The following is a 13,696-nucleotide window of genomic DNA, read 5'->3' as shown; positions in this document are numbered from 1 at the left end:
ACTGAAACCATTTGTACAGGGCCTATCAGTGCCCCTGCTGATGTGGGTTGACGTGTGTGTATGAACTAGTAGTGTGTGTGTGTGTGTGTGTGTGTGTGTGTGTGTGCTAGACAGTGACCTCCTTCCATGAGTCCATTTCACTTATGAATCAAGATCACATTCACACCTGGCTGCTGTGGTTTGTGAATGGGTTTTAGCATTTCATGAGGCAAAGCTCTGCTTTGTTTTATTCAAATTAATAATAACAATAATAGTAAGAACAATAGTCTCAGATCCTCTGCAAAGATTTTGGACTCATTTGTAAAGTTCCCTGAAAAATCCCATTTGAGGTGGTGATTTAGATATGAATTAGCTTAAGAGAATCAAATTCTTGGCCTGATTTTATATATTTGTGTATGAAGGCAAAATTTAGGAGTGTGTTAAATTTTACAGTTAATGAGGATTTTATTTCAGATTTATCTCCTTACTATTTATTTTCAGTTTAACTGAATTATGATCACATGACATGTGTACTGGTTATCTATCTGTTCATGTTCTTAGTGATCCAATGACAGGTTTTAAATCTTTGTGTGTGTAAGAAAAGCATATTTTCTCTATTGTGGGGCATCAGATTGATATGTTATATAATATTATATATAAATTATTATATTAATAACCTTAATATCAATCAATATGCAAGAGACTAAAGGAATCCCTTTACACTGTTTGTGCATCAGGTTTACCTGCATATAACATTTTAAAAATAAAATTGCAAAATTACAGCAGCTCAGAAAATATAGACTCTATACAGCATAGTATGGACTTCTTAGGGTGAAAATTAAATATATTCTGTCTATGCCTATGTGTCCAGGGCTCATTAAGACCTTCCCTGTGAGCCTGGGGTACAGAACTTGGTTATAAAGATAATGAGTTGCAATCCTCTGTCTTCCCACCCGTTTTGTAACATTTACGCGAAGATGACTTGGATGTGTGTGACATGGGATCCCATCTTTCTCAGCACTGAGGAGCGCCATGTCCCCAACTGTGCAAATATATTGTCTCTGAACTTACATATGTTTTGCCCCCTCTGCATCCTTGGATAAAGAGACAGTATATTTCAACGGTGCTTGATCTTATATTTGGAAAACTTTGTTGACAAGCAGAAGCAATAGCTCTTCATGTTGTATTTTATTCCCCAGAGACCCAGCTGACTCCCCAGCTCATCCCCTTTTTACATTTTTGCTGAGTTTCCAGTTTTCTCATCTCTCACCCATTCTCTTCCTTGACATTCCTGTGATTCCCATACTAGGCTGCCCACCCCCACATTGAGGCCTCCACTCAGTTGAGAATGGTCTAGTTTTTACATGAACTCTGGCTAACAATAAGAGCTGGCCTTTGACATACAGAACGTCCTTGGATGATTCTAAAAACTGAAGAAAATTCCTTAATTGGATTCACTTCTTAAGCCTCTCTCATGTCTTTTCTGTCTGTCTTCCAAGCTCCTGGTTTTCAGATGATGCCATTATTTTGAGATGTACAGAGAAGTTAGTATACGGTAGAATGTGTAAACGGATTAAGCTGAAAGTTGATTGTAGTCAAAGTTCCAACATAGATCTTTAAATATAAATTTAAATTTAATATAAATATAAATACAAAGGTATCCATCTATTATATAAATATATGTACATACATGTAATGCCCCAGCCTGGACTTCTATATTTATAGTGGTTCCCACGACTACAACTGATGATCACTTACAGGCCAAGCATGTTGCTTGGTGTTTATATACATTGCCATCTTCAGTCCTACCAGTATAGGAAGCAGTTTGTTTATCACCATCTGTGAACGAGGCTTCTCAACCTGAAGGGCTTCAGATGCCTACTGATTGTGTAAGACTACCTGGGTGCTGGTAGACCCTCCATTCAAACCAAGCTGGAGCTTAATTCCTGCTTCTATGCTTTTTTTTCTCTTCTTTTTCTGTGTGTGTGTGTGTGTGTGTGTGTGTATGTGTGTGCATGCATGTGTGTAGTATGCATATATGAACATGCTTTTCCTACATGTATCGTGTATGTTGGGGAAGTACATATACACATGTGCATGCATTTTGGTAGAAGTCCTAAGTTGATGTTGAGAATCATCCCCTATGGCTCCTCTACCTTTACTCACTGAGGCAGGGGATCTCAAAGCCAAAGCTTCTGCTATGGCCCACTTGCTAGCCAGCTTGCTCTGGGGACCCCCTGTCTCTACCATCCCAGACTGGAATTTACAGGCAGTCTACCAAACTAATAATTCATCACTTCCATGGGTTCTAGGCATTTGAGCTCTGGTCCTCACATCCATGGGACAAAAGATTTAACCACTGAGTGAATCGTCTCCCCAGGGCGCGCGCCATGACTCCGCCCACAGCGAAAGCAACTGAAACATGATGTGCTATGTTTTCAGGTCGTCAAGTAGTCTTCTCACATCCTCCTTTAGGCAGCACCAGGAGTCGCTGGCAGCAGAGAGAGAGCGGAGGCGACAGGAGAGAGAAGAAAGGCTGCAGAGGATAGAGCGGGAAGAGCGGAACAGATTCAAGTAAGGGGCTCCAGACACTTCTGTGCTTTCAGACTTAAGACGGACAGGCGTCCGAAGCGGGTCGGGAAGCGACACATTTGTTCCCCATTCTGTCTGTATCTCGAAGAAGCGAAAGATTCACCTGTAGCAGACTGCTCGGGTGTGGTGTGTTCTGGCTTCCTCTAGCCATGTGGCAGGAAGCACAGACAGCCAAATACAATTAGAGTTCTGTGCAGCCTTGGTCACCATCCGTTAAAGGGGCTTTACCCAGGACACAGAGCCTAACTGCCTCAATGTAATTTGCCATTTCTCCCTGAAGGTCCTCATGTTTTATGCATATTCTGTTAGCTGTAGAAAGAAAATCTTTATTTCCAACTCTCTGGTTTGTTCTTTTCTCCCTGTAATAATCATATATTCATATATGTGGAGGTATTATATAAAAATATATTATAATAATTACAAAATACAACATATATAATACAATAATAATACCATTTATCTTATATAATATGTTTTGCTTTTTCCTGGGGAGGAATTTTTGTACCAATTACTCCCAACCTATGCCATGTTCTCTGTGCCCCTCCATGGATGTCTCCCTGGGCACGGCCCATTGAAGGTTCCATGTCTTAGCCTCTAGGTTCCCATTGAAGCCAGTGTCCCTCTGCTCCCCCTTTTAGCGGTTCACCTCTGGGCTGTTCTCTGGGTTCAGCTCTCCCCTCTCCCCTCCTGGGCTTCACATGCTGCGCTTGGCAGAGTGCACAACCCCAAGTCCCTCCTTACATTTCCTCCCCGCCCTTCTTTCTGTCTGTTTTTCCATCCCTCCTTCCCTTCCTTTCCCCACCACACTCCTGTACCTTACACCTTCTTCTCCTCCTCATTATCCCTGCCATAGCATCAACATGGTCTCCTCTCTTCCTGTACCTCCCCCTCTCTGTTTCTCATCTCATCAGTTTAGTTTCTTGGCAAAGTCTCCCATTGACGATGCTAGTTTAGAGGACACAAGGCATGATCAGGGAGAACTTACAGATTCAGTGACTTCTGGCTTTCCTCAGAGGCCAAGAACACGTGTCATTGTAGAAATGATCCAAATATGATCAGAATTGTAAAGCTACATCGTGGCCGCTTCCTCGTTCATGAAGAGACACCCAGAGTCTCTCGGTGGAAGGATGAACCTGGCTTTGGTAGGAGAGGATGAATAGGCGACATGAAGTTAACCAGCATCATTTTCTGCCACACTTGTATGGTGTACTGTGAGCTGCCAGAGTTCCATCAAATGATGCCTGGGAACGCCAACCTGTCTGTACCCCTTCTGAGGCAGTTCCAGAAGCCGTTTATAAGATCCAATTTTTAAAACCCTTGGGACAAGTTAAATGCTTCTTGATTTATGGATCTCTGAGAAATCCCATATTTTACCACCAATTAGCAGCTGGGAATTTGACTCAAAATATGTGGAAAATTCCGGGATTAAGTTATACATCAAAAGTCTTATTGAAAATCCCTGACGCACACAAAACCAAATAAGGTACAGAGTGATTTCCAAGGAATAACCCAAGGTTGTTCTCTGACCTTCACACACACACACAAACACACAAATAAGGTGCATAGTGACTTCTGAGGAATAACCCAAAGTTGTTCTCTGATTTTCATGCACACATACACACAGTAGAGAAAGAGACAGGGACAGACACATACATACAGACAGAAAGACAGAGACAAGGAATACAAGAACAAGGAACTTGCTGAGCCACAACCCACCCATCTCTGATTTGAACATGTGTAGCTCCTAGCATAAATAGCAAGCCCAGCTCTGAGGACTAGCTAGAGAGAGGACTACCACCCAGATCCCATAATGGCTGCTGGGTGGCACACAGTGCCTGATAGGACACAGTAGAAACACCTGAGACCTGAGCTAACACGGGCGCCAACATCAGAACCTGCTTCAGAACTCACAGGGGAACCCAACCTCTTTGATTAGCTGCAAAGACAAAACGAGAATGAGTATCATTTTTAGTCCTCAGGATCTTGTTGTAGGTTGAAGAGGTACAGATGCAGTGTAAAACAGTCTATGACACACAGCCAGGGAAATTTTAGACGAAGAAGAAAGAATGAAAAACTGATAACTACAGAAGGGACACGGATGGCGTCATTCTCAGGCCGATTTTAAAGGAGCAATTGTGGATGTGCTCCAAGAGGAAGGGCAGACACATCTCTGCCACAAGCTATTCTTGGAAATAATTGATCTATATGACAAACTATATTAGAATTCATTCCCGTTATATCACAGCGGAATGATAGAGTAAGGCCTTTTACTAGTAAGACTTAAAATAAAAGAGTACGAGAAGTATGCTTGAAATAACTGAAAAGACAAGGCTTTGTGAGGATCCGAAGAAGAGCGAGCTAGAAATACACTGAAATAACTGAAACATGGGAAAAATAAGGAATTCATTGGATGAGCCAGGCAGCAGAATTGAAACGAGGGAGGAAGGCCAGTTTGGAAACAAAGTGTGAGAAAGGAGTCTTAGAAACCCTTGGAATGGCACCCGAGTCCCTAACATTTGTGTCGCTGGATCCCAGTAAAGCAGGAAGAGGGGCTGAGAACACGTAACATTCGAACCCATGTTCTACACACATCTGCATGCATGCAGACTGGGGACTGGCCCCGATATCCCGTCTTCAGAGATGGTTTACCACCAGTCACCCTTTGCTCTGGTATTCACGTGATTATCACTTGTCATTTAAGTGTGCAGAGAGAACCTGGTCAAGTGACCCCCTTTCCACGAAGAACGCTAGTCACCTCTCCGCGGGTGACAGTCACAGTGACCACGACTCCACTTTTGAGACTGAATGGAAAGGGAAGTCAAGAGGGAAGCTGAGAGCCTCTGCTCCCCAGGGCTGATGCTTGCTCAGGCAGCCCAGCCACCTCTCAGTTGCTGAGTGAAGTGTTCAGGTGCCTCGGAACCTCTGCACACCTCAGAGTCACCCTCTGGCTTCGGGTGCTTTAGTGATACAGCTTTAAGTTGTCAGTTGGAAGATACTGTGTTTCTAGCTCGGAAGGCAATGACCTTGGCTGCTTCTGCACAGCACATCTGATCCTGGCTGCATTCTCCCCAGTCTACACCCCCTTTTGTCCTCCTGATGTGTCCTTATGTCCAGTGTAGACGATGCTGAACAGACTCTTCAGGAAAACAGTCCACTGAAAGGCAAGCGGCCAGCTAGTCCTAAACTTAGATTCGAGCTGGAACCTCACCAGTAAGACCAGAAACATGAAACATTAAACTTGAACAATATTGGACATATCATGGGTGTAAATAAAGACGAAAGCACCAAGTCAGGCCTCCCGGTGGCCTTGGGTGAGAACAGAACGCTGGGTAGTCCCTGAGTGAGCCTGATGTTTTCCTGCTGTTCTGACTTCTTTGCCATTTTGTTGAAAAAAAAAAATCCATTGTGTTTAGCATGTTTGAAGTAGCCTCTAGACTTTTAACATCCAATTATTTTCGTTTTAATAATTGCTACTTAATCTTACGAACATCTAAGTCTATTTTTAACCTCTTTTCCTTTGTTCTGAACATTTCCGCTAGCCGGGAATATCTAGACAAAAGAGAGGAGCAAAGACAAGCAAGAGAAGAAAGGTGCGTACATTTTCTTCACTGTGTAACAAGGTGCCACGTGACTTTGCACTGTTAACCAAGCATGCAGAGCCCTCTGAGATGCATTAACCTCGTCTTATCATTGCACGGCTGGTACTTGCAAACACCTGTCCTCCTTACTTTATATCTGAGAAAACTGGATTTGTGGTAGATATAGCAACTGACAGAAATCAGAGATGGAAAGAGGCCTAGAGTGGCCATCATGGCAAAATTTTTTGCTCCAAAACCCTTCTCAAAATGAGCATATTGCATCTCCATCTTGACATATGATCACTACAGTCATGTGGCACAACAATGGAGATGTGTTCTGAAAACTTCATCGCTGGATGACTTTTGTCCTCGTCTGAATATCTTCATGAGCACTAGCAAACAAAGATGGCAGCGCCAAAACTAGGCACTCATTGCTCACGGACTCTCATAACTGACCAAACACCATGATGCTGCCATTAATCACACTGGAGACCCCTGAGCCTGGCTTAGGCATTCTTACTGTGTGTTCCAGGTCACTCGGTCCACATTCATTTAATAATTGAGCACACGCGCCATGCCAGATATTGTCCCCAGTGTGCAGAAGACCCTTGAATTTTATAACTGATCACTTCCCTTCCTCCTGAAATACTCTCCATCCTACGTGGAAGGAGCCATTCTCAAACAGCCGCTGAAGTCTTTGGTACTCACAGTGGGCACTGAGGAATAAAGTATAGAAGGAATGAATAAATGACACCCTGCAGGAGGGCTCAGAGGGTAATGGCACTCGCTGCCAAGCCTAACGAACTGAGCTTGATCTCTGGAACCCACATGATGGAGGGAACCAACCTCTGCTCTCTGCAAGTTTTCCTTTGACTCCCCCATATGCATATTCATTTAATGCACGAGAGAGAGAGAGAGAGAGAGAGAGAGAGAGAGAGAGAGAGAGAGAGAGAGAGGAGGGGAAGGGAAGGGACGGGAGGGGAGGGGAGAGAGAGGACAATGTAGTTTTAAAAATAAACAAATGATTTAACAACCTAGCAGCTTTATTTGAAGTCTTCAGGCTGCAGACTTAGTCCATTTTATTTTTATGTGTATGAGTGTTTTGGCTGCATGGATATCTGTGCACCACATGCATGTCTGGTGCCCTCGGAGGCTAGAAAAGGACGTCAGATCCCCTGAGACTATAGTTACAAACTATTGTGAGCTGCCACGTAGGGTTTGAGGATAGAATATTGGTGTTTTGAAAGAGCAGCCAGTGCTCTTCACTGCTGAATCATCTCCCCAGCCTCAGTTCATGAATTTAACTCCATTTGAAACGGTCAAGTTCACATATTAAGTGTGTGATAACTTGAGATGAACAAGGGACACTGGTCCTGGAAGTCGACAGGCCGGTTTTTACCCCTTGCCCCCTACAGCCTGCAGTTACTAACTATGTCACCAGATGGCGATATAGTATGCGGAGAGGGATGGGCTCAGCTTATATGCCTTTTGTACTGGAGCCTAGGGGGAGCCTCACCATTTCTGGCCTGTGCCAATGGGATGTGGAATTGCGCTAATGTTTTAGACACCATAAGCTAAATAGATCAAGACAGTCTGAGTCAGGCAACAGCGGAGACTGTCTGTGCTCAATTAAAAAATTAGATGCTTAAGTCAGCCTCATGAATAAAACATTGGTTTATTTCCTACATTCTATTAGATTACTGCCATCCTAATCACCAGTGGTGGCCAGTAAAGCCAGGGCGAAAGGTGCTGGAGACAAAGCAAGAAACTTCTCTTTGTCTGCTGAGCTTCAGAGAAAGAGGAGACACACCCTTACTGAAGGTCTCTTGACTTTTTGCCTGGGGTTAGGGAATTTTGAATGTTTTCATGTTTAGTTTTTCTTGGAGAGAGTCTGTACTTTGGAGGTGCTGACGGATAGACTGTCAGGTTGTGTCCACACAGGCAAGGGAGGCTGGGTGGCTTCTTCTGGGAATGTCAATCTATGTCCACAAAAGCAAGGTTCCCTGGCTCCTTACAGGGAATGTCCAGTGTGTAGTCAAGAGTCAAGGTCAGAACTGGGCTCAGGCTGACTTTACAGAGCTCTCTGACTATTCCCCGTTTAGGCTTTTGCTTATTCCTGGCATATTCGCTATCTATGTATTTATTTATTTAAGAAAACACGCTCTCTTTTTTTCATTTTATATACCAATCCCAGTTCCCAGTCCCTCCCCTCCTCCCATTCCCTCCACTTAACCCCCACTCCCCCATCCACTCCTCAGAGAGGGTAAGGCACATTGCTTTGAGGAAGGTCCAATAGGCCCTCCCTACTATATCTAGGCTGAGCTAGGTATCCATCCAAAAAGAACAGGTTCCCTAAAAGCCAGTACAAGCAGTAGGGATAAATCCTAGTGCCACTGCCAGTGACCCCGCAGTCTGCACCAGCTTGTCACTTGCCCCTCCCACTCCTGCTCCGCCCTTGACCTCCTCTTCTCTTCTCCCAGAATGCCCCTCTGCACAGCAGGTGGTCACCTCAGCAGGTGCAAGAGTGGGCTCTCTGTGGCTGTTCTGTAGCCCTCCCCCACACCATACCTCTCAGTTTACACAGGGTTCAGTCAACAGAGCCAGGCAGACCCCCACAGTCTGAGCCAGCCCTTTGTCTTGTTTCGGTTTGCCTCATCTGAGGAAACAACGGGGGTCCCAGTAAAAATGCAGAATGGAAGATTGGGGGTGCGTGCATGACGATGGTCCAGGAACCATGAGAAGGGGCACTGCGTGCTGCTGGAGGCCCAGAGATGTCAGAGGGTTTGAACTCGATGGGAGGGAGATCTGGGTAGGAGGACAGTAGGGGAAGTCATAGTGAGTAGGACTGGCTCATACAGGGTGTGTGTGTGGCTCAGCGAAGAGACTGAGCGAAAACAGTCTGGTCTGGCCCTGCCCTGGTGCACCTTCTGGGTATCAGAGCTCATTCCAAACGTTTATTTACCTCTCCCAGTGTACTATGAGCTGCAGGAGGGTGGAATATTTTTCTTGTTTGTTACTAATTCCTTAATACGTACTACAGTCCTGAGCACATAGCAGACACATTGAACAGACGTTCACTAGACAAATGAAAAGATGATCGCATAAACAAAGGAGACAGGCACAGCAGAGCGGGGGTAGATGGAGGAGCAGAGGTAAGCGGTTGAGCTGCACATCATAGGTCGTGCTTCTGGCCGCAGCCTCGTCGTGGTTGTATGGTTGGTGTTGCTTCACAAGGCGTTAGGGACATGTGGTCAGAAGGGACAGTCACCTCATGAGCTAGTGACTCCCAGGACGATGTGTTCGAGCCCTTGAGTGCATGGCTTTAAGAGTCACTGTGGATGCAAAGGTCATGCCGTAGGTCTAGCTTCCTGCCCAGGATGCTGGAAGTTCCTGTGTGTCACATGACATTCCTCACGGTGAGCTGTCACTTTGATGTGGACCAGCCTGCCACCCTCATGTCTCCAGTCCTTGCAGACAAACACTGCTGCTCTTCCAGGAGAGTAAATGCCCCGGACCCGCATGGGCACAGGGCAGTGGGGCAGCCCTGTTAAACTAAAGACGCTTGAGCTGGGGCTGCAAAGGCGGCTCCGTGCTTTAGAGCACTTGTTGCTTTTGCAGAGGACACAGGTTCGGTTCCCAGCACCCACACGGCGACTCACAACCACCTGTAACTCCAGTTGCAGGAGATCGGACTTCCCTCTTCTGACCTCCCCAGACACCAGGAACACGTGTGACACATGCATACGCATATAGACAAACACTCATACACATAAAGCAAATAAACCTAAAAAAGTTAAAGAGTGTGTATGTATACCACATACACCTATCAAATACTTGACCACTTTAGGCATTTAAATGTTTGGGCGAGTAATGTGAGGCATAGTCTCACAATTATATAGCTATAAGTCTCATTGTGTAAACTGAAGCTGTACCCCTGCTGACTATTCTCCTCAGCCCTGCTTTCCTGTTACCATATAAATAAATATCCTCATTCCTTGGGGGCAGTTCTAGTTAAGTATTTTGGCTCATCTGTCCCATACATCTTTGGCCTTTATGCACCTATGCACACTCAGGAGTAGTCTTTGTGAATGTCTAACAATCTCTCGGAAGAGCAGCCCTTTGGATTCTTGTCAGAAACTGATCTGAACCCACTGGCTGGCAGCCCCTGCCTGCCAACCAGGCTGCCCACAGAATATGGTGTGGAGGACCAAGACTACGGATAGACCAGATAAAAGGTCAGAATGGGTTGGTCGGATCACGTGTGAGACCAGATGTAGCCATCTAGGGAGCCGCTGGTTTTGTTTTGTTTTTAATGGTTGAGTTGGCCTCTTGGCTCAAAGCCTTTCATGTGAGAATGTGATTCCTGGGACGCTGATTTTTCTGCTCTGGGGTTCACATCTCCTAAACTACCCCTATTAGCAGGGCAGACAGAGTAGAGCCTTTCTGAGGACAGCTCTGTCTCCTCTCTCTCTCTCTCTGAGGCAGCCCTCTGCACCAAGTTTTGGGTGTTAGCATGTGCATCCCATCACTGCTTCTCCCAGGAAAGCAGAGCGACTGGCCAGTGAGATGGGGCACATGCCACCCTAGGCCTCCTGACTGCAGGTGGGCCTCTGCAGATCAGAGCTCCTCGGCAGCTTTGCCGGCTTCTCATCAGTGGACACAGGCAGGCACCGACAGAAAGAACCAAGGAGGCTGCGCTCTCTGCCCTCCCAAATCACATTATCTGCTTGTTGAAAACAGGCGCACACATGGGAAGAGCCGACTAACTATGCCAGGCAGTAAATGTAACATGCCATCCGCGCTGAATGGGCTACATATCCGACATGAGTTCAGAGGCAAGACTGAGATTGCTTGCAGCTGTGCTGGTCTGAGCTGGCTCCGCAGAGGAAGCAGCACACACTGGCATAGCCTGAGGGCAGACTGCCTCTGTAGGGGAGCAGAGGGCTGAAGGTGACAGAGGAGGCCACATGCTCCTGTATGTGCACACATGTGCTTGTGGGCAGGTCAGAGGTCAACCTCAAAGGTTCCTTGGGTGTTGTGTGTTGCTTTTGAAGACAGTGCCTCTGAGAGGCCTGAGATGCCCCCGTATGCTGGGTTGATTGGTCAGTAAGCCTCAGAGATCTGCTTGTCTCTCATTTCCCAGAATGAAAATTATAAGAACAGGGCACCATATCTGGCTTTTATATGTGAATCCCAGGATCAAACTCAGGTCTTTATACTTGCAAGGTACACATTTGACCAACTGAGCTTCTCTCTCTCTCTCTCTCTCTCTCTCTCTCTCTCTCTCTCTCTCTCTCACACACACACACACACACACACACACACACACACACACACACACACACACACACACCCTGTCCCCAAGCTGCAGTCCTGCTTCTTAATTAAATTACTTTAAAGACTTTAACTATGCTGTCTGCCTTTGTCATGCTGGTGAGTGCGGAGTGTCAAGGGTCCCTGGTGACCGCTGGAGGTGGCGTTTGTGTGGTGCCCTAAGGCATAGGCATGGAGCGACGCTGCCCACTGGGGAAGATGGAGACCCGCCCCAGCCTAACTCACGCATGATTTCTATGTGGACATCTGGAGAAACACACATTGCAAAGTTATTTTGGTCTGATCTATAAAGTGCACTGTGAGGAAGATGATTGGTAGCTGTTCTTAATAAACAGTTAGTGGGTTCTGCCTGTCTGCAATGCAAAACAGATGTATCTTTGTTCTTTTAAACTGACTTTGATGCAGAAACTGTATGTGACGTCAGGTCCAAGCTATTGGATGTCTGAGTCCTGCTCAGAAATATTTTAGAATATAAAAAAGTTTCCATGGGCTAATGCTGAGAGAACAAAGTGAATTCCACTCGCGTTGCTGTGAGCATTGAAGCAGGTTCAGGAATTCCAAGAGGCGTCTGTCCAAGCAGCCCCCTTTTGGTATTTGGGGGCACTGTGTCTCTCTACCACACCAAGAAACCCTCCCACTTCACAGCTGTGAACTCCACGGGGGTTCAGTTCTCAGCTGTCACTGCCAGAGCCTTTGGCGGGTCATTATTTGCTAGTTTATTGTTGTTCTTATTGTTTGTGTCAGTGTGTCCTGAAAGGGGAATGGAGATTCTGCAGCAGTGAACCAGGATCCGGTTTTGTGTGATGTGGCCACTTGTCCTCCCTTCCCTGCTTATGAGTGATGCCGGCTTTTTAGTCGCTAGCATCTTGGCTTTGCTGTGCGCTTTTGGCAGACAGACCCTCCAGTCAGCCCTGCCCTCTGCTCAATGCATCAGGAAACCAGCTCACTCTGCAGGTGTTTCGTCCATAAACAAGCGTCAGCCACGGGCTCCTCTTTCTTTTTACGGAAACCCTTTGGAATTTAACTTTCAGATACAAATACTTGGAGCAGTTGGCAGCCGAGACGCAGGAGAAGGAGCTGAGAAGCCGGAGCGTGAGCCGGGGCAGAGCTGACCTCTCCTTGGACCTGGGCTTGCCAGCAGCCCCTGCCTCATCCTCCCCATCAAGCCAGAGTCCTTCATCTGCTGACTCCCAAGAGGCTCTCACGGTGCCCACCTCCCCACCCACTCTTCAGTACCCCCAAGGTGAGTGCTGGGAGAGCGGTGGGAAATGTGACCGTCACCATCAAACAGGCTCCCTCGGGAGTCCAGCATGCAAGCTAACGTGAAGATGTCAGGACAGGTGAGTTTCAGGGAGGCTGCAGCCTGTGCTGCCACGGACACACTATCGGTTGCCAGAGCAGCTTAGATGACAGCAAACTCATTGATAGAAGTCACCCACCTGTGGTCATTAAAAGATAAAAACATACAAAATTAGACTGCTGTTGACCATCCTAAATACCGGGCATTTAGTACTTCTTGATTTAGATGCACGTAGCTTCGCACTGCAAGGTGACAGCTTTGGAATCCTCCAATCCTAAGAATCGTCTTTTTAAATTGATGGGGATAAAATAAATGAAAGCAAACAAAAAAAATCAGAACATAGTGATAATAGATGATAAATACTAAAAAAGAAAAATCATGAAATTTGCTGATATGTATCGTGTGTGTGTGTGTGTGTGCATGTGTCCACAAGCTTGTGTGTAGACAGGCAGGTTTTCCCTGGAGAAATTTTGTTAGCAGTATCATTCACTGCAGCCTTGAACCACAGCTGCCTTCCTGCCTGCTCTGTGCATTGCACTGGGAGACTTTCTCTTTCATGTTAATACAAAGCACAGTTGCCAGCGCAGGCGCTTGCACAATGTATTCACAGCACTGCTCCAGCTCTTTGGGCTTCACCGAGTGCTGTGGCTCAGCCTGATGTAGACATAGCCAACTGAAGGCAGCTGAGACACAGAGCTTTTGACTCTGGGAGGGTTGGCTATCACTTGCAGCAGATTCCTCCAGGCAAGGCAGGACTCCATGACCTCAATAGTACTGGGTGCTATGGAAAGGGAGCCTAGGCAGTTTCGTGGATGCTCACCTTACTAGACCTGGATGGAGGTGGGTGGTCCTTGGACTTCCCACAGGGCAGAGAACCCTGATTGCTTTTTGGGCTGACGAGGGAGGGGGGCTT

At 46.3% G+C, this 13,696-nt stretch overlaps 1 protein-coding gene across 8 annotated transcripts in view; it reads left to right on the top strand.

The window, feature by feature from the left end:
- The window catches only part of Fhod3 (formin homology 2 domain containing 3), a 412,004-nt gene that overhangs the window by 331,783 nt on the left and 66,525 nt on the right, over window positions 1-13,696 (top strand). For 3 of the 8 annotated variants that reach the window (XM_050134860.1, XM_050134857.1, XM_050134852.1), the window contains 3 exons: window positions 2,422-2,553; window positions 6,111-6,161; window positions 12,515-12,726. In XM_050134860.1, the coding sequence (XP_049990817.1) occupies window positions 2,422-2,553; window positions 6,111-6,161; window positions 12,515-12,726 (395 nt within the window). The remainder of the gene's footprint in view (window positions 1-2,421; window positions 2,554-6,110; window positions 6,162-12,514; window positions 12,727-13,696) is intronic. The other 5 variants (XM_050134858.1, XM_050134853.1, XM_050134859.1 and 2 more) reach the window with 3 other exon arrangements.

The sequence above is a fragment of the Alexandromys fortis genome, unplaced genomic scaffold, assembly GCF_014885135.2.
Source record: "Alexandromys fortis isolate MF-2015 unplaced genomic scaffold, M_Fortis_MF-2015_v1.1 scaffold_25, whole genome shotgun sequence".
Lineage (NCBI taxonomy): Eukaryota > Metazoa > Chordata > Mammalia > Rodentia > Cricetidae > Alexandromys > Alexandromys fortis.
The sequence above is the reverse complement of the archived record's forward strand: the minus strand, read 5'-3'. Positions and strand labels throughout refer to the sequence as shown.